Source organism: Drosophila virilis, chromosome 3, assembly GCF_030788295.1.
Source record: "Drosophila virilis strain 15010-1051.87 chromosome 3, Dvir_AGI_RSII-ME, whole genome shotgun sequence".
Lineage (NCBI taxonomy): Eukaryota > Metazoa > Arthropoda > Insecta > Diptera > Drosophilidae > Drosophila > Drosophila virilis.
In genome coordinates, this window is record NC_091545.1 from 23,781,367 (window position 1) to 23,803,612 (window position 22,246).

The 22,246-nt window shown below is 40.2% G+C and overlaps 2 protein-coding genes across 5 annotated transcripts in view; one reads left to right on the forward strand and one right to left on the reverse strand.

Moving 5' to 3' along the window:
• Positions 1-22,246, forward strand: part of AstC-R1 (Allatostatin C receptor 1) — a 171,336-nt gene that overhangs the window by 23,996 nt on the left and 125,094 nt on the right. The gene's annotated exons all lie outside the window — the stretch shown is intronic.
• On the reverse strand, positions 20,626-21,380 carry skl (sickle). Its single transcript, XM_032435081.2, has one exon. It carries the CDS (start codon positions 21,251-21,253, stop codon positions 20,891-20,893), a length of 363 nt encoding a protein of 120 aa, XP_032290972.1. The 5' UTR covers positions 21,254-21,380; the 3' UTR covers positions 20,626-20,890.

A 22,246-nucleotide genomic window follows, 5' to 3' on the forward strand; every position in this document is an offset into this window, starting at 1 on the left:
GGTCCAAGCGGCTGACAGTCGAGAGGCCCATGCCAAATTTTATTGAAAATCATTTTACTTTGATGTTTTATTTTTTTTTTTTTGGCATTTTGTTACCTTTTGTGTGTGTGTGTGTTAATAAATGCAAATAAAATATGTTTAAATTGCATTATTTAAAAAAAATCGCGTCGTTAATTTATATGCAAATACATTTTTGATAGCTAAAATGTCACTGCAGTCCGCCCGTCCGCCCGCCGCTCGTTCGCTTGGCCAATTTTTATTTTCATTTTTTTCAGGTATTTAAATTTTATTTCATACATTTATTTTTTTTTTGTGGTCAGCCCACGACGGACCCATTAATTTTGATAGTTGCGCCATGTCATATGAGAGATATCCTTTGATGGACATACGGGCGGTGTGAGGTGGCAAGGTTGGGGGTTTGGGGCAGCTGGCTATGCTTTCAGTTGTCATGACAGCCGCGTTTTTATTAAACATAATTTTATTAGTTGCATTTCATTAATTTGCAGATTGCACGCAATTTAATTTTTATAGTTGGTTGACCTCGTTTCTAATTAAACGCAAATATTTGGATAATTAAATGACAGAAATTAGCAGCGTGAATGGTTCGAGCGATTGCTCCCAAGTGGCATGAGCTCAGATTTTAAAAGCATTAAAGTGAATTTAAATCGACTGTACTTATTTAAAACAGTTAAAGAAATCTTATTCGTTATGCAAGCTATAATATATATATGGACTCAAATGACAATAAGGTTCATGGTAACTGGGACAAGTCTTAAACTATGAAGGTATGTAGAGGAAGAAACTTTGAACTGAGAACCATATTGGTAATCTGGGGTCTAGGCATTACTTAGTAATGCTATCTATCAACATTTTTCCACTGTTTCCAATCCAAATCTGTTGTCTGCTGCAATTTAGCAGGCCGCTTAACTACACATTGATGCAGCATTTCGTATTCAGTGCGGCAAAATCTCTTTACTCTCTAATTCATTTTTAATTAACAAAACGCAGGCAGTCAATCCAACCGAAATGCCAAACCAGAAACTTTGTTAGCAATGAAAAGAAATTCAATTAAGCTTATTTGAGCGTTAAAAGCCAATCATGTCAGGTCCTTCCAAAAGCACAATGCCACAGCACAGAACAGAATATAATGCCAGCGATTGGAAAGGACCATGTCAGAGGGTTTTTGGATGAGGCAGTCAGAGCCATCGCCAAAAGGGCTGGGGCGACAGCTTCACGAAAGGGTTGCTAAAGGTGTCGCCGGCTCAACACATTACAAATGCAGTTGCAGTTGCAGTTGCAGTTGCATTCGTAATGGTTGTGGCAGTTGCAGCTGCATCTGAAATTCGTGACTTGAAGCGACGTAAGCTACGGGATTTGTGACCGCCAAAGGCGTTTTGCAAAATGTCTTTGCTTTAATTGCACCCCCAAAGTCAGCTTCATATATGTATGTGTCTATCTATATTTTCTCTTATGTGTGTGTAAGTATGTTGCATTGGTTGGCGTCACGAGGATGATTTGCATTTTGCATTTGGCAATTTCTGCAACTAGTCCCGTTTTTGCATACCAATTAATTAGATGCGAATGCAATTTTAATTACAGTCGCGCGATGTATTTGCCAAATTGCGAAATGCACTCCGCGCCTCGCTTGTTCGGCATTTCCCGGCGACAGATCCTGGAATTTATGGCTGGACACAGCGGGGCTGCGTTGGCTTAGTGGCCGCGCAAAGTGAATTAGGAGGCAACTGTACGCATCCTCCACTTTTTTGTGTTGTTATCGTTGTCGCCGGTCCGTTTTGGTCGCCTTGATTGATCGCCATCATTCTCATCCTCATCCTCAGCGCGCCATCGTCATTTACCCATACGTCAGTCAGTCAGTGAGTCGTAAATGTAAGCAAACATGATGGTGGTCACGTGTCGGCCATGTAAGCTCCGAGCAGGACACGTGTTTGGCAACGCCGCCTCTTGTCTTCAACAATTTTTGAAGTGCCCGCCATAAGAAGGGGGTGGGATTTGGGCCTTCACGCACGGCTAGGAGTGGGTTGAAACGCTCGCCTGTGTCTTCGCTGTGACTTCTTCTTCAGCGGCTGTTGTAGTGTTGTTTTTTTTTGTTTTCTAGTTGCCGTGTGTCGGCGCTAAGCCCAAAAGCATGATTTGATTTTCGCTTTTTTTCGCTAAGCACATTAACGCATGTTTTCACTCATCAACGCTTGGCTAAGTGTTTTAGCTTGTGGCGGGAGGCAATGTGCGTAGAAGGCGTTATAATAATATTTTGATATGGAGAGTGCCCAATTAATGCCGGGCGTTTAATGAAGCTACTTTTATGAGTCCTTTCTTAATATTTTCGTTAATTTCACATTTTTATTAGCCGAAATTGACACAGGTAAATACAAACAGAATTTAACTCATGCTTGCAAATGATTCTATATGTATGCCATAAGAAAATATTTCTTTTTATTCTTTTTAATCTTTATTAAGCTTCAGTCAATCCATTATCAGTCCACAAAAGCCACGCCCGCCATAAACCACTTCGCTTGGCAAACAATAACCCCATATTCCAAACACTTCATTGAACCCTTCAGAAACTTTTTCAAATGACTTCATTTTCTAATTTCCAAATAAAATATTGCATACATTTAAATAGAAAACGTGGCAAGGATAACAGCCTGCTTCTCTCCAACTCTTGCGCATGCATGGCTGATCTTAGCTCTTCAAATTCGATTGGCGAGTTCCCAAAACTGAAATACCAAACGGAAGAAAATATGTTGCGTGTGTCAGCGCACGCACAAAAGCCAACAAACAATTGCCAAGCATTTACACGGACACACGCAACGGGAACAACAAAAAGAATTCGTCAAAAATCAAAATCGAATCAGAGTAAAAAAAAAAAAGTGTATAGTTGTGATGTGCGAGGGGTGTAGCGGGAATGGGGTACGTTCTGCTCACATAGTATATACAACTGACTTTCACACCCCGAGGCGTATTAGCCGCGCACGCGTCGCAGTCTAAAAAGCAAAAGTAGAAACAATCACAGCCAAAAGCCTTAGAAATAGTGGCAACAATAACAAACAACAAATTGCCCGAATCTATGGGAGCAGAACGTACGCATGCCAGGACCAAAAGGACGCGCCTGCCGCCTGTCAGTGTTTGCACAGAAGTTTGCAGCAACAATTATTGCATTTGTTTAACTTTACCCAACACTGCGGGCAATTATTGTAGCTGGCAGTTCTTGTCGTTGCCATTGTTGTTGTTGTTGTTGTCGCCGACGGCGGCTGGCGGCAAGTTAATTTAAGAAAAACTCTCCCACAGCTGGCTGAAAGGATTGTAGCAGTGAAATCCTTTGCGTGTGCCGAGTTTTGTTTTAATTGCTTCAAAAATTGCTCATACGCTTCATTGCGCCTTGAAGAAGTCGCGGCTGCCAACAGGATATTCGTGGCAGGATGTGCGCCCAGTTGCTGCCGGCAATCCATATATTCTAGTTGTTGTTGTTGTTGTCGTCGTACGCTGAGCTTTGTTTTAACAATTGTTGAAGCTGTTTGACAGCCGCAAACGTCGGCCACTGTTCAAACATTTCACAACCAGAAAAGTGTAAAGGAAATTCGAGCCGGCTTAGTTGAGCCTTGTGGTGGATTTTATTGTTTCCTATAGTGCTGCCCTTCTGCTCTCCATTTGCCCAAACTACTTACGAGCCATTATACTAATTGTTAGGGCAACAATTCGCAGCGCAAAACCTACCAAGTAGCCAATAAATCATCTGCATATGAGCAATTAATCATTTAGTCCACAGACCTACGCACATATTTAACAAAAAACACCTGGTCCTCACCTCAAACCACAGGCAACTGTGTGCAATGGCCAAGGCAATATCTATTTAAAAATTCGCTTACAAAGGGTATACGCTTTTTGAAGCTGTGACATCGCTGACGCTGAGAGTACTAGCCCTAATCCTTCGCCTGAAAGCATATTTCTAAGGAATGAAGTCAGAACTAGAACTCTTACCTTAATTAGGATCTGAAACAAAATCGAAGTCAACTGCAAATCTTGGCATATTTAATAATATTCTTCAATTTATCAACAAAATATTCAATGTCAATTTTTAATAGGAAATCCATTAAACAAGTGCTCCAGTTCCGACCTATTTACTGAGTATCTTCAAGTCCAATAACGTCTCGCTCTCATGTTAATATGTGTGTCGCTGTGGGTAAACAAAAAAGTGGCAAAATCCCAAGCGTAAAAGCCGCAAAAACCAAAAATTGGCTACCAAAATCTGGCACAGGACCTGGTTCATGGACCTAATTGATTTATGAGGGTTTTTTTTTAAGCCTCAACCAAATTTTGTTGTGTCTGTTTGTATTGCAACTCTTTTTAGATATTTTGCTGTGCACATGAAATTAAGCTGAAAATTACGCCAAATAAATGATTTACGCAAATAAATTGAAATTTATTGAGTCCAAATGCCAATTCCACATGTATGCGAAATGTTTGTACATACAAGGAATATGCATATATGTATATATATCTACATATACAAATATATATACAGATAATTCCTGTAGCTATCGCTCTTGTATTTTTTAGGCCGCGTGGGCAGCAGCTTGTGATATGTAAATTTGCATTTTGCATTGCATACTTTTTTGGGGTAGAACATATTGCGGCGGATTTTAATTAAGCGCAAAAGGCAACAACAACAACAAAAAAAAGGGTATGCGCGCCTGCCCGCACACGTAACAGGATTAATGCACTGTCCTTCTGTCCCAATGTCCAAATGTCCTGGTGTCCCAGCATCTGGCGCTACGGCGGCTTTCCATTTGATTTGCATTGCATTTAATGAAACATTATTTTCGAATTTGTCTGCTTAATCGTGTGACAATTGGCCAAATGGACCTCTGCAAATAAATCAAAGTCGTTTTGCTACGAACACTCATTACGTTCGATTATTTGATTTATTTTCCTTTTATGCTCTGTGCCCATTAAAATTGGTTAACAAAACAAAAAAGGGCGAGTTATGCCCTGGCATAGCACAGGTTATTTTAATTAGGTCATATAATTTGTAAATGAAAAATTGCCAATTTTTGCTGCTCAACTATCGTTCAATTTTTTATACAATACCTTCTTACTTGCGATAGTTATATATATTTAAAAAATTAAATACTTAAATATTATAAATTGTGTCTTAGCTTGGTAATTGATGTTGACTACAAAAATTTGTTAATTTCAACAACTTTATAATTTATTTATTTATCAACAATTTGATTGCTCAATAACACATAAAAAACAACAGGGTATTTAATAGTCGGCAACAGAAAGTTAACATTATTTTCTTGTATTTGTTTTATTTTTGTGCTTTTTATATGCAATCAGCTTGTGTTTAATGATTGGTAAGCTTTGCAATTAGGAAATTAGTTTGATTTTTAATTAACATGCGGTTTCGGCAATTCGTTTTGTTTTCATTTTCATTTTGTTGCCCTTATTGTTTTTGTTTTTGTTGTTGTTGTTTGCGAAAATTTCCACGCAAATCATTTAATGCGTTTTTGTGGTTAGAATTGTTTTTGTTGCCGCTAGCTGCTAGGTTCAGATTTGCATTTAATGAGCTTCTAAGTGGATTTTAATTTAATTAATGGACACTTTTTTATATACTTCGTTTAAAGTTTATATATTTAGTTAAAATGCTACGAGCTTTAATATTGTCAATTAGAATAAGATATTAAAACGAAGGGGTTTATATAATATAACTTTATAAACTTAAAACACCTTAACAACATCCACTTCGGGACCCTTATTAAGTTAGTACCCGGTTATAAATATCAGCTAATCCTTTTTTTAGTCGCCTCTTCTATGGCCACAAATCTATTTAGCGAGCGCATTTAATTAAATCTGCGGCGCATTTAGCTCGCTCGCTGCGCAGAAAAAGCCAAAATCTAATTAGCTTTTAGCTCGGCTCGCAGGAACTAATTACCAGAGCGCAGGAGGCGACTTTCATGTTTGATCCTGTACAAATTAACAAATTGTATACGTTTATTAAGAGCAAAGCAAACGGAAAGGACACAAAGCGCAACCACAAAAAAAAAAAAACAAAAATAAGGAAAAAAAAAAACAAAATGAGAAAAAATTGCAAACGTCATCGAAAACGTGCCCCAGCCCCTCGTGTGTCGTGCCCCACGCCGCGTGCTGCACTCAAGTGGCTTTATCAGTGGTAACCGCAGCTCTCTTGGCAGGATACGCCAGCCCGCTACTAATATCCTTTAGAATTTCTTGTTGCTGCTGTTGTTGTTGGTTTCTCTTTATTTTTCTGCTTTTTTTTTTTTCATTTTCGGAAAAAGCAAAACGGCGAATGAAAATTGCATTCAATTGAGCGCATTTATTGTTTGAATTAAGTCATGAGGAAAATTCCATTAGGTTGGCAGAGAAACTGCATTCGAGGATACGTTTCAATGGGCGCCCCAAATTGCCTGGGTGGGTGGGTGTGTACGCATGCTTGATGGCTGGGCGTGTTGCAGCGCAAGCAGCAACATCAGCAGCCAGACACATGTGGCGCATTAAGCGAAGGACGTGCAGCATCGACTTGCCGCCAAGTGGCTCAGCGAAAGCGTTAAATGGGATTTTGTGCAATGTTTGTGTGCAGCCCGAAATGACAGAGAGCGAGCGGCTCAGCGTTTGCGTCTTTTGTTTTGGGCCCCGCACAAATGACTGAGGCGCTGCAATCAGCGGCAAAGCTACCCCTGCCGCGCCCTAACAGCTGCCCACCTGTGCAACATGTCCTGGTTATGATTGACAGCTGTGAACGCTGCATTTGAGTCGCATGGAATTGAAAGGCAGCAAAAAATGCAGCATTTTGATTGAGTCCTTTGACTGAAAGAAAACAAACAGAGACTCAAAACCAACAGGCGCATAAAATACCCTATAAAAATGCATAAAAACTTCAAATGGAATGGTATAATATTTTTTAAATGAAACAGTAAATCTCTATCTGATATTTTAACATAATTTATTAGGCAATAATTGTAAATTATATTTTTGCATTTATTTTAAATGGTTATTAATTATTGCGATAATCTTTTATCGTTCTTTTCGATATGCCACATGTCATACATTCAACCAATATGCCCATTACGCAAATTTGTTTGACTGCGGGGCATGGAAAAAAAATGTGTGTCCTTACAATGTTGTGATTGGTTTTCCTTGCATGGATTTATTAATTTTTGCAGCAGAGCCTTTGGCCGACTTGTTAATTAGGCATGGAATGGCAAAGACCACAAAGACCAACAGATTGAATGAGTATGGGAGAGCCTGTAACTGAGCCAAAGCACATCGTCGAGTCCTTTATACAACTTTGCTGCTGACACTTTAATTAATTTCTGAGGCTACCAAAAGCACTCGAAATGCATTTGTACAGCTTGCAAATAGACAGAGAGCAAGGGCACACTGATAAAAGACAGTTGCAGTTGGCCAAATTAAAACTGCAAAGCATAAAAGTTAGCCCAACAGATACGGCTGGCGTTGGCGAATGTAAGCCCTGCTTTCTGGACCCAAACCACATTCCACATTCCAAATTGACATTGTTTGCCATACACTTCATTTATTTGGAATTAGAGCGAGCGGCACTGGCAATGCACTCAGCGCCAACGAATTTGAATCCTTTATGAAGCGTGGCACAAACAACACACACACGCACACACACACACACACACACAGGCACGCTCTCAGTACACACATGCTCGTGCATATTATTCCTAGTCCGAAAAGTAGCCTCAACTCCTGTCCGCAACGCTCTCTTGTGTGCAACAGACCAAAAACCATTGATTGTCATCGAATAGCGCCGGCCAGGACGAAGGCGTAAGGAAAAAAGCAGCTTGAGCTCCATGTCCTTGCCCGCTTGCCTGTTCAATAGTCAAAGTGTCCAGCTGAAGCTGCAGCTCACATCCCTTCACTGCCTTCCATGCCTTCTGCAGTTGGCAGTCGTCGTCCGTGTCCATTCACTGAGCTTACGTGTTGTTGTACATTTGTTACGCTACACGTAATGCAATGACTGTGCCCGTGGCTGTGTGGCTCGGTGGTTGTGTGTCCTGCCTGCTTGCTGCTCTAGTAGCTCCAGCTAGTCCATGCCACGTCACGCTACACTTGATAAATCTCTAATGCCACTTTGGGTGCGCCAACCGCATCGTATCGCACCCGCCGTCGCCTCCCACTTGAGTGGCTACCCCAACTTGTTTTGAATTTTGCCAACTCCCCAAACTCTGCCAATGAGCATTTGTGTAATTTCTGTTCCCCTCCGTGTTGTCCACTCAAAGTTCCCAGTTGCCAGTTCGATTATTAAAGTTGGTTTGAGGTTTTGTGCAAATGTTTGGACACTTGTGTGTCCCTCAGGTGTTTTTCGAATGTGGCTATTGATGATACCTTTGGCCAATGCTTAATCAAACTTAATTAGACTATAGTCAATCGGTTTTGTGGCTGGCATTGAACTAATACAATCAACAAGAAATCTTAAATGCATGTAGAATTAGTTGGGATTTTCTAGATATAAGTTTTATCTACTGTCCTGCTACCTTTAGTGTACATTTGATTTTCAGCAAAGCTTGCTTTCTCTTTCTCTCTCCATTGTACCCAACCTTCTCCAGTTCTAATGAGCTTTTCGCCAGTTGCCTCATTTCATGTCCAGCGACAAAAGCCACTTGAACAAAGCCAGCGACGTTCGCCGCCTAATTCCTTAATTAAAATCGAAGCCTACTCTCTGGCGCCAAATGGCTGTTGGGCAAGGGATCAGGGTGCATGCACGCGGGGGGAAGAGAATCAATGCAAAATCCATTGACTGATTGCAATATTTCACTTTTAAGTCACACACCGCGCGCATCCCGCCGGCCACCGACACGGAAACAAACAAATAGACGAACGGGCCAACACGGCGGCTTAATTTGTATGATCAAGTGGACAGGCGGGCGGGCGAATGAATGGACGCTGGCGACGTTTTATTAAAAAGGACACACACACACACACATACAAAAACAGATACACACACCCACCAAGGGAATCTGTGCAACAAAGTTGCACTGTGACCAGGTTTCATTTTAAAATGAAATACGCGCCAGAGCACTTGACCAGGCGAGAACCCAGGGCAAGGGCGCACAGCATCTTGTTGTACCAAATGATGCCTCCGCACAATGAGGAACACAGCGGTCAGGAGAGGTTTGGTGCTGACTGTAGTCGTTGTCGCTGGCTGTGGCCGAAACTCGTCGCGCTTTGGCATAATAAATTAACAAATTTGTCTGCACTCTCTCGATATTCATGTGGCGCTGACAGGCAACAGGAGCCGCAGCCACCTGTGTCCACATATGGGCAACTGCTGCTGCTGCTGCTGCTGTCCATTTGGCTGCTGCCAATCATGTCGGATTAATAACAACACATACACACACACGAACAGACCGGTGCGCTGCTTTATTCATGCCAAGCCAAACAACCCAAACCCACCGAAAACCAACCAAAACCATTCAAGCAAAAGTTGCCACTGACTGTGGCAGCTGTGTCCTCTGGATGTGCTCCTACCGCTTTTTGTTCGGGTAGCTGCTACTAAATGACGCGTCCCATGTTGCCATTGCCGAGTGCCGCCTGTCAGTGCATTACATGACAGTTCGGACCCACTCTGAGCACCACTCTTATCTGGGTTTTAATTGTAACGGGCACCCAAGTCGAACAGTCGCATGTTTCGAGTGCATTTGCTCGTAGTAAGTCCACTCTTTTTGCCTCCATATTCTCTCTGGCTCTAGTGCCCTCTTGGACAATGTCTGTCAATATTTTGCGTATTTCATTGTTGCAGTCAGTTAACGTTGCATTTGTTATTGTTGTTGTTGTGTGAGATTTATGCACGTTTTCCGCACAATGTGACCAGTACTTCAGCTCCACTCCATTCCAATCCCACTCCACTTGCGCTTTATCCAAGCAACCGCAACATGTTGCAGGATGCGCGCTTAACACCCAAATGTAGCCCAACGAACAACCGGCCAACCGAGTGGCCAACCTGTGGCCATGGTGCACATTCCTCAATGCTTAAATGCCGACCGAGAACACTCCACAAGCGCTTGCTCTATACTCTTTATAGATAAAACTGAGGCATATGCCGATATTTCAAATGAAGACCATATATGAAAAAGGTTTTTCGTTTCAATATGAACATTTAAGAAAATTAAGTTAATCTGGAAAAATTAAATCAGTATATCTATATATCTATAATATAATTCAAATATGATATAAAGATGAGATAACATAAGTTATATAACAAAAATTGAAGGTTCTTATGTGAAATTGCAAATGGAAATGTTCAATAAGATAAAAGTTAAAGGAGAGACGAACAAAGGACTTAACATAAGGTACACTGTCTTAGATATGGCTATGGTTAATGGTTAGTATTTTATTTATTTGTATTTATTTTACGAATGTAAAATGTATGCACTAGCTTATGGATGATATTATACGAAAGTTAGATAGTTAGAATTCTTTTATCTCCACCCACTGAGTTTACTGTGGGATAATTCCCATGCTCACAAGACTTGTATTTCTTATAACTAGATTACGTATATTCTTTTATTTTAAAATTCTTATCGATTCTTTTTTAGGGTATCCTTTAGCCGTTGTTATTTTTGTGAGCCTGCCGTGTTTTGTTTTTAGTTCTTTTTTTAAGCGCTTCCTTATCCGTTCTGTTTGTCCGACAATTTGGTCAGGCGTCAGCTTTGGCACCTGCTGGCCATCGCTTCCTCTGCCATCTAAGCCCGAAAATCGTTTAGCTATATTTTTTGGGGCACAGTCTCTGGTATTTGTTCGTAGTACACTTGGTTTTTTTATATTTATTTTGGTTCACATGTCTCGTTGACGCTGTTTAGTATTTTTTATTGGAATTTAATTTTGGCTTGAAGCTCGTGACATTCTATTTGTATGCTTTGAAAGCTTTGTTGTTGTATGTGTGTGTGTGTGGGTGTCGAGGCACGAATTTGTTTCGAAATTGAATTAGATTGGCCTAGCGAGCGAACGGCAGCTGATTTGATTGCATTTCCCGGTTGCATGTTCGTTAGACGAGCCAAAGCAATTTTTGTGGCATGCAATTTGATTAACTGCCGCGTGATGCATAAATTATATCAAATTATCCAAATACCAGGCTTCAACGGGCACTGACTAAACGCAAAATATGGTTTGTTCCATTATGTATGGTAAAATAGGCCAACAACATATTTATAAACTGATTTTCCGGCCACCAACTAACTCAATATGTAAAACAACTTATTAGCCTACTTTAGCGGGAAACATGTGCGCAGAGAACGGCCCCAAAACCTTAAATGTTAACTTTAGTAACTCTTAATAACTCTTGTTCTTTCTTAAAAGTATGGCAATAGATTATTTTCGACCGTTGCTAGGTCATGCTTTCATTAAATATTTTAAAATAATCCGTCATGCACCCGACTCCAATAAAACCTAGGACAAATTTTTATTAAACATCAGCTCACAAATCTAATTAGGCAGCCTATTAAATTTTATATCTGGTATCAAGTTATAAAAACTTTCAACAGTGTAGGCTTAAAAAAAAAATAAAATAAAAATAGAATAACGTGACCCATGTCTAGTAAAAAATTATGCTAATTTCTTTAGCTTGCTGACAAATTTTACGACTGCCTGCAAAAGAAAAATAAAATATGCACAAATTTTTACGACATTCTAATAAGCAAATTTGCGATTTTTTTTTTGCATAATTAGCCACAGTCTGAGGCGCGTCAATGCGCGGGGTTTGAGCCTCGTAAAATTTGGCACGTGCAACGAGCGAAAACTTTTGGCAACAGCTGTCACATTGAAGGCAAGTATTTTGTGGCACGCATCGGCAGGCGCTTAGTCATAAATGTCCGATGTGCATAAATATAATTCTAAAGTTAAATGAAATGATTAGTGACGGCTGAGTGCGAATTTTCGCTTTGGCTGCAGGCGCGATAAAAATGCAATAAAATTCGCGGCTGACAATAAAATCGAGAGATGAAAAACAAAAAATGTCAGTTCGATTTTTGCAGGGTTGACGAGTTGTTGATTGCCCCAGCATTGCGAAAGAGCTGCCGGACGGCAGGGGGGATGGTTGATAATGCTATGCCAACTGTTTTGCATAGAAATTACTGTTACGCATAGTGTACACCCAATTTGGGCTAAGGGATGCAGGATTACAGGTTGAAAGTTGGCAGCCAGCAGCACCCATCATATCAGAGTATCCGTATGCATAGACAAACCTGTATGTATGTTGATATTTTCAACCTTTGGATGACTTTTGGAAACTTGAGCGTTGTCGCATTTTCCACTTTATTAATTCGCCAATTGACAGACTTATTGCAAATTGAAAACAAAAGCGCGAACAACAACCAAAAGGAAAAAAAAAAACGTAGCTGGAATCGAAATTCGTTATGCACGCTGCGCCCTGAGCTATGCAATAAAAATCAAGCCCGAAACGAATTTGTGCAATCAGCTGGAAATTATTTACATGTTTATACGAAATTGAAACAACAAACAATACACACACACACACACGCACACCACTGTGTACAACCCGCAGCCGACATATGCATATGCATTGTCGTTGTCCTTTGTCCTTGCCGTGTGTACAACTCAATAAAAGGCGCAAATTTACATAGAAACTACGCTGAGGCCGAGGATCCACTCATAAATTCCACAATTAATGATGCAAAAAGTGCGAAAAGAATTTGTGCACAATTTGCATTGTTCAGTGGCCATATAGACATGTGTGTGTGTGTGTGTGTGTGCATATGTTTTGGGTATACTTAAACAACAATTCGGAAGTCGCTTTTGGCTAGTTGTCGGAGAAGTCAAGTGCCGAGCACGAGTTGCTGAGATTTGTAGTAAAGCTTAAAAGCAAATATATTTTGTCAATCTTAACTCTTTTATCGGTAATTTTATGTTCAAGCCAAACTATTCTCTGTCGTTGGGCTTATGGATTACTGTTTGTCATTGTCACCCATCAAAATGAAGCCAAGTTTTTTCCACATTACTTTTAAATTTATTTAGTTTGTTTCAAATGTCTTATATATATGAAATAATTATCTGATTCCACAAAGCGGCTTATTGTATTAGTTTAAAGTATATCTACTTGCTCAGCAATAGCTAAAGAGTATGATTTTAAAGAGCATTCAGACTTCTTACAGTCCTTCGTACCGATTATGCTCTTGGTAGCACGTTGGCAGGAGCTGCTCAGGCGCTGATTTATGCCGGGACAATATGTGCGCCTGACCAAAGAGGAGAATATTTAGCGGTGCAGGCCAAGAGAGCATAACAGGAAGCAGAGCATCAATTCAGGCAATATACGAGCGCTGTGGCCACCTCCTCCGCACGGTCATGGCCAAAATAATTTGAATGAAAAGTCCATTATGGCTTCCTGTATGCCGGCAAGGACCGAGCGACGCCAGCGGCGACGATGAACGTCTTTGCCAGGCGCCAGCTTTTACAGTGATTCACAGTGACCGCAGCAGCGGTGGGTCGAAGTGAAGAGCTGGCGCCTGGCAGGATGTATGCTCTCTGCAATCCTTTAACAACTCGCACAGCTCTGGATATTGCTTAAGTGCACTTTACACATTCTTTTATTGTGCCGCCTTTGGGCACATAAATTCAATTTGACCAAATTGTTTTTTTATTTTTTATATATTTTTTCTCCCTTTTTTTTTTTGTATTTGGCTTGCAATTTATTTATATGCAATTTGCATAAATAATCACTTGTACATGCATGTCCTTCGTCATCCTGGCTGCATATGCAAATGCCTGGCTCATGAAATGCGCATTAAGTTGCTTTAATTACATTCAATTATGCATCGCTCAGTGGCATGATGCTGGTTGGGGTTAAAATCAAAAGCTCTGGGACTTGTCTGATAAGACTTTAGCGTGTCGCCTTGCGCAAAACTTTGGCGCTTCACTTAATTGCAGTCATTAAATTTATGCAGCTTGCCATGTTATCATAACGAGTATGTCACCCGGTGCATGTAATGCCCCAACGCTGTGGCAGCCGTTGCCACGTTGCGTATGCGTTACTTACACACATCTCATACTCTTTATCACTGTGCACACACAATCTCAGTCCACATCACATATCCACAATGCACACTTGAATAATTTCAACGCGGATTATACTAATTAGGCGCGCCAAAAGCCCAGGCCATTGAGCTGGTCCTTAGAAACCCCACAACTATATCTAAGTCACAAAATGCCCTGCTTGATTTAGCCGGCCAGTTGGCGGTTTTGTTCGCATCCTCTGCAAATTTCAAATTCATTATCCGCTTATCACGCCCTCAAAATATATCGTGTCTTAGCTGTGCACAGTGGTCAAACACTCTTTGGAAGAAATAAATTCAAGCTTTGACAAAAGGTAAGCTATCGGGTAAATATGTACTCTAGATTTTCCTTTTGCTTTATCTATATCTGTGGATTCGTTTTCGCCTTGCTTTTATTCGATTAAGCTATTTATAAATATGAAAAGCGCAGAGGTATTACCATGAAAAGCTGAAACTAACAAAAGATAGAAAAAAAGCAAGAAGAATAGAAAGCGAGAAAAATAGGAAGACAGAGACGAACAGGGAGAAATCGAGGGAGAAAAACGGGAGCGAGAAGAATAGAAAGAGGAAAAAGAACAGAAAAAAAGAGAGAAGAAAAGAAAGTGCGAGAAGTATAGGAAGAGAGCACGAAGATAGAAAAACAGACAAGGAAAGAGAAGAAGATAGAAAGAGAAAAATAGAAAGAGAAAGAATAATACAATGAGAGAGAAGAATAGAAAGAGAGAGGAGTATAAAACAGGGAAGGAAAAAGAGAGAGAAGAATAGAAAGAAAACGAAAGCGAAAGAGAGATATAGAGAGAGAGACAGATAGAAGGAGAATGTGGGGGAAGAGAGAACAAGTTAAAGCAAATCCTTTTCAGGCTTGGCTCATATATCTTTTCTATACTAAAATCTCACGTATTGCTCTAAAAATATATGTTATAGTACTTACTATGATATTCAAGTCCCAGTTCTCCTTGGCAGTGTTCACTGTACAGTTTCTTACCTATGCGATGGAGTTGTTGCGCTGTAGAGAGTTTTGGGTTGATTTATCCCATTGCCCGAATGTTGGACCCGTCGTGTCGGCTTAAACAAATCATTTATATGCAGCGTTTGCAATTATTTGCACTTAATTGTGTGTTAAGTGCCCAGCCAGAAATGCCTTCAATGCTGCTGGCCCAGCCACCAGCCATCAGTCACCTCTCACCGCCGCACATGCCCCCTCTAGTCGATGTCAGTGCAGCGGAAGCGATGCGCGTTGATTGATATCGCATTCAGGCGTGCTGAAAATTATTTGCATTGATAATTCGCTGATTAATGTTTGCCACCGAGGACGATGAGAGTTGGTCAGCCGACGTGTCGCGATTTTGGTTTGCCTCTTGTTGTGTCCTGTTGTGTGTGCGTGCGTGTGTGCGTGTGTGTATGTTGTGTGCAATATTGATGTGCTGGTTGTCGCTCGGCTGTTGGTGGGCTGCTTATTGGATTGGCTGAGGTTTTTGCATTAATGCTGTAAACAATTAAGTGAAGCGTATTAAGTCGGATTTGAGGCCGACTAACTAATTTATGAGCCAAACTTGCACGAGAATGTGTGAAAATTGCATTCAACTTCCATTGCTAAATCCAATTGGCTTTAAAGTTTAAAGTGCTGCCCACATTGAATATGTGAATATGCGAATCTGCGTATAGCAAAAGGCACTTATCAGCTTGCTTAACCTGCTCGGAATCCATCGAAAATCATTAGAAAAACATCATAAATATTTAAGTAGCTTATTAAAAGCGCTGGCAGACGATGACGTTGACTGTTTGGAAATTAAGGAAGCCTTCTAAGCATTAGCAAAGCAAACAAGCAACATTCTCTGGGGCAGGAGTTCCCCTGAGTGCTGCCAAGCACGGAAGAGTTGGGGGAAAACTGGCAAAAAAAAAGAGAAGAAAAAAATGTACGCAGCTAAATTATTGCGTTTTAATTCATATGCAAAATGTCAGTTGGTTTCGTTTCGTTTCCTTTAATGTTCTTAAGTAAATAATCAAATATGTTCACTTGAAAGGCAGCTTCCGTGTGGTTGCTTGGCAGCCAAATGCACACATGAACTTCGTTTGGCAAAACCAAAATCTAATAAAGCTACATTCGCAACTGGATATCAGGATGTACACATATACATATATCTAAAGATATACGCACCTCTCGTAAATTGTCTGTGCCATAAGAAAGAAATTATTTTTTATTCATGCATTAAATTGTTTTGACTTCCACTGATAATATCAGACTTTTCTTTATGATTATTATGTTTTTCTTTTTTTTTTTGTTCAGTTGCTTCCTTTGCCTGCCGCATGCTAATCAAATTACACGACGCGTCGTGTGTGCTCTACCCCCACCCCCCCCATTTGTTGCTACCCTCGGCAGCTGAATCATTTCTCAGGAGCTGCGTCTGGCACCTTGGCATCAATATACGTAATGCCCTCGTGGTCTTTATTCGTGGCTCGCCTGCAGCGCAGTATCAAAAATAATTTGTTTGACAATAAAAGACGATAAACATTAAAATTATGTGCCAGAGATTTTGGCCCCGGTGAAAGCAGCCAAATCTGAAAGCCTTAAACATAAAAATGCGTTGGCGTTGTCAACGTCCTGCATATCCTTAATATGCCCCATCCTTGGCTCAGTCGCTTTATGTTTATTATTGCCAGAAGCGCTCCTGGGCTTGGTTCGGGGTAGATCTCTAATGATTAGTCCGCTAAACTCACTCGTAAATTTGTCAAATCGCGCAAGTTATGCGAATAACATGGCAACTTTTTTTTATACCCTGCAGCTGGGCATAGAGAGTATTGATGGAGGTGTGCAAATGCGTGAAGGAACTGGCATCATTCTAACTACGGGGTACATTCAAGTTGAGCACTTTTTCGTTTTAGGTTTTTTTATCTGCTTTGCATTTGGCATTTTCTGAGCTTCCCTTGGGGCAGCTCGGCTGGCCGGCAATTTATTTGATTATTAAATTAGATTTTTGCGTTGAAGGTGCGGTTATCATTTCTTGGCTTGGCTCTTGCTCGACGTTTAGCTTTAGTGTGCTTTACTCTTTGGTCCTGCTCGTCGGTTCATTAAATATTTCTACGCAATTTTGGCTTGTTATTTCTGCACTTTGGCCCTAACATCAAAAAGCGCGTGAAAAGTTTTGGCTCAGCAGCGGAAAATATATTGCTTGAAAATTGCACTCAACTTATATTTTTATGTTCATTTTTTGTTTGTGCTTTTATTTTTCATGTGATTTTTCTCTGTTGCTTTGACAATTGTTTGCGCTAACGAAGTCGCTTTGTATTTGTTTTTTTTTTGTTGCCTCGTTCTCGTTTGTTACAACTTTTCAATTGTTTGGCTTCTGTCATTACCTTTGACACGGCCCTGCCAACTTGCTGTTGCCTTTTGACTGTCGCCGTCTTTTGTTTTTTCGCGCTTTTGTCTCCCCACATGGACGGCTCTTTGATCTGCCGCAGTTGCATTTCTATTAATTGTGCTGATGAGAACGTTGCAAGTTGCAACAATAGCAGCTTTACCATGTTCCCGGGCTGTAACTGGGAGTGCGAAGATTTTGTTTGCCTCTGGCCACATTTGGTTGTTAAATTTAATTGTCATCTCGCAGTAGTCAATAGTCCTGGAACCATTTTGAGCTTCACAATGTTGTTAAAACGAATCTGAAATGACTAAGTGATGGATTCATTCGGTATCTGTCGTATAAAATGTTTTTCTTTAGTTATTCTTATTTTATTTTAAAAACATAACATATATATTATAATTAGTTAAAAAAAAATGTAAAGCACAATAATGCCTGGCCCATGCATTGCGTCTGTATACTCGAAAAGCAAAGGGTTCGGCTTAAGCGGTTTGTGCAAAACACGTTAACAAATTTCATTAAGTCAAAATAGACATTTGACATACATTGAGATGGCTCAAAGCGCATACATGCAGCTCTTGAGAACAATCCTAATCCGAGGAGCACGACTGCAACTTCACCTTGACCCAAATATGTGTCCCTACTCTGTTTAAAATGGCAACAAACAAAGGATTTGTCTTGTTGCTCGACCCTCAATCAGGTTCTGCTGCATTGGAAACGTGCTCAGAGTTGCAGTTGCAACATATGCAACAGTTGAAACTGAGGCACGACCTTGAGCTAATTTAACTGCACTTGAGCTCTAGCAGCTGCGACTGTGCTTCATAGGGTCCTGGAAATGTGGAATTGCTTAGCTATCGCCGGCTTAAAGTATCGCCCCAAAGTGCAAGCAACAGTAAAAATTGCTTCCACTTAATAAAGCACACTAATGATGACCGCAGGACGAAATGAAATGCACTTGAGCACGTAGCAGGCAGCATGAAACCACTTCACTTCGTTTGTTTGCAGTATTATATAAAATACTTATAGAAAAGGTACTCTAATTTATTTTTAATAATGTTGTTGCGCCAAAGCTTCACTCAAGTATTGCGAATGCCGGCATCTGTAAATATGTTTTCTCCCTCCTCAGCTATTGATTTGCCTTTGCTTTAGTTGGTGTACTTTCAATTACGTTCGCATGTTTGAGACTTTGATGCTCGAATTATAGACATAGGCTCAATCTAGTTAAACTAGATGATGGTATAAATACAAATATTTGCTCAAGCTAAGTAAAAAATATGAATTGGCATGCAAGCAGTATAATGCTCGGCGATGAGATACTTGTTCTTATAGAAACAACATGGGATTACTATTGACCCTTGAGCCTACGACTTATTCGTATAAAACACCCTATGTAATGTTAGAGCTAGAATAAAATAGAAAATATTGGTCATGTAAAAAATCTAAACTGTTTATTTATGGGTCACTTTACCCCCAGCTGGGCACACATAGTACGTACACTCACGTATGCACTTAAGGCCAGGTCCCTGCTTTCACCACTTTCACCCGATGCATGGGAAAAGGGTTGCCACCCATCGTCATTATTATCATCATCATCATCATCGTAGCATATGAGCTCTGGTATCATGTGTGTGCAAATGCAAACACAAGTGCAAAATCTCGGGGGAACATTTGATTGAATTCAGACAGTTAACGGCCTCTAATGCGCATTTCTTGGCTTCGTTTTTGATTTTTTTTTCGTATAGGACAGGCCTCTTCGAACCCATAATCCCCATTGCTTATCTGTGTAAAAATATCAAATTTTTTAAAATCATCTCCGGGGCAGTTGATTTAGCAAATGCTATTTGTTTTTTGCCTGCTATGATTGATATTATTATTGATGCTATTGATTGATGGAGTTTAAAATCTGTTGGGTTTTACGAAATTAAAAAATCGGCTTAGCTTCTCTGCAGTATTTGCATTACACACAAAGTATTCCACAGAAGCGGGACTTTATATTATTATTTTCTTTTTCCTCGCTCGTCTTGCCCGAGGGCCTTTTATCAGCCGCCACGCGACATTTTTCCGCATCGATTGTGCGATTTGAGTGAGCGGGGGAAGTGGAGCGGAGTATGCCATAGAAGTGGCCATTGTCTGGCGGCCGGCTTTGATCTATGCCATCTACTTATGGGTCTATGCAATTTGAATACCGTACTGGAGGTGGCAGACCATTGTCAATGGCATATGAATTACTGTGCGAGTTATTAGCATTGATGACAGAGTTAAGCAACCATGAATTCATTTGAGTACTGCCGGCATAAAGGATACATTTATCAAGCAATCTTAATATGATTCGCGACTCGATCTCAAGCAATACGATAATATCGTTAAAATTTTTTGACTAGCTCGTTTTTCCATCGAATAAAATACAATGAATCATTTCAATTTAATTTATATAAGTTTTATTTTTGCATATTTATATATAATTATTTTATGCTTAAATTTAAATTACTTTAGGTTATTTTCAACCATTTGGCTGTTTGCTCTGTAAAGATTTCTATTGTATTCTTGTACTATGTTCATGCTCGTGACACGAAAATGTTTTTGGTTCATTGTTCGAAATACTCGTAGTCTTAGGAATATTGCTTATGATAATGGACCTAGAACTGAAATTGACACACATACACATACATACATGAACACCAACTTACATTTAACAGCAAAATAATTATACAAAAATATATGTATTTATAAATATATTTTTTATATCATAATATTTTCATAACTATTTGCTAAGTTAAGAAGCCAACTACCTAAAAGTGAAATCGATGCGATTTGTTTCGTCGTCGTACTTGTAAATAGACACCAAGAGAGTTTTGTAAAAATTGGTATTATGAACTTAAACTAATCTAAATACATAATTATTAGTTCTAGTATTAGTAGAAAATCGGACTTATATTTAGGTTCGTATCTGTATGAAAACTAGCTGCTGCTTGCACTGGGCCGACCATCTTGAAAAAAAACTTAATTAAACTAAACTAAACTAGAAAAATATTAATCATATTAATTAGTATTAATTTAGCTGCTTAAATAACTTTACCAAAATGAGCACTTAAAATATGTTTTAGCAAAATTATTTATCACATTTGCGCTTATCCAAACATTTTAATCAGCCTTCACTAGAATTTTCTCCTCAGCGACGGCAAAACTCAGATTAATTTGTCCAGAATTTAAATGTTACTCAAAAATTATCAAATTGTTATTTTTTTGTTTTGTTTTTTTTTTTCTGTTCATATTTTTTGAGATTTTTGCAAATCGTTCACATAAATTTCATCTCCATTTCTCTCTCCCTAGTTAGTTTAGGGAGCGCTAGTTCTCACCAACGAAAAGTAATCACAAGTTGCGCTTAGGAGCCATCAGCCTCGTGTTGGGGCCATGAATTTGTAGTTGTTGTTGTCGATTGTGTCGGTTGTTTTCGTCAATTTAGTTTTACTGCGCTTGCGGCTGAATCTGCACGGTGGCTGTCAGTTTGGTGGACTTGCCGGCCTGTTGTTGCTTCTTGTGCTGCAGATAGAACTGTTTAAGCACTTTGCACATGGCCAGAGCGAGCATTTTCCAGGCCAGCAACTGCTCCTCCGTGCTAGGTGGCGCCTCGGTTTCAGTGGATGTCGTTTGACTGTTACTTGTTGCTCCCGATGGCTCCTCGTAGTCCACCTGATCGAAGCCTGCATCGCTGGCATAGGCAGGACCATCCACCTGATCGCCGTCGGTAATTTGGCTGGACTCTAAGGTAGTCGCTGCCGCCGCTGATGCTGCCGCGACAGCCTCATCTTCGTAGAAGGGAATGGCCATGGCAATGAATTACGTCAAATTTCACTTGGTTCCAATTTCTGGTACTACTCAATTTGATCCTGTGCTTGTATTCGGATTGCTAAAACGCACTCGGGGCGAGCTATCGTTCGACTGACTCGCACGGCGGCATGGCAAGCGTATTTATACCCGGGAAATGCTGCTGACATTCGTGACGGCGACAGCAACAATCCGACAAAGGGACGACAACCCACCACCACAGCCCTAACCCAATACCAGGCGCCCACCCCCCAAAAACAGCACACATACACACAGAGTGAGAGAGAAAGAAAGAGAGACTGTGCTCAATTCTCACGTGCACTTCCGTAACGACTCTTTCTCTCTCTTTCACGTTCTCTCACTCTCTGGTTGCGCTCTCTCCTCTGACTTCCCAATGTGCTGTAATGTCAGCTCCTTTTTGACTAGTCGACTGCATCACGTGCTGTGAACGATTTCTCTGGTTCACACTTGTGGCATGTTAGGCTAACGTTATACGTTATGCATTACGTTGCTTCTTACGTACGTTCGAACTGTTCCCCAGTCTCGTGCGACTTGCCAGGGGTAGTTGCTCATTCGATATTCGAATATTCGAGCTGTGTTTTGACTTTATTCGAATTTGCTTTTGCTTTTGCTACTCCTCGAGTTTCCTTTGATTTTTTGGTGTCCTTGACCAAATTCCTGGGCTTTGTCTTCTGGCTTGACTATGCGAGAAATATGCGAAGTCTGGGCTTAGTTTCTCTATCCTTGCAGATATTTTTCACACATGCTTTTCTTGTTCGTGGTTGGGCTTGGTGTGTGTAAAAAAAGTCGTCTTTAGCTGTTTGTGCTTGGCATACTTTTCTTTACTAAAAGGGAAGTCCATACTAATTTCGTTCAGCAGGACTCTTAATATGTTTGCAATAATATTTGAACATATAGTTAGGTTAAAAATCTGTTTTCATTTTTATAACTTGCTTCCCCTCGTTAGACACCTTCAGCAGCTCATTCAATTTTAAA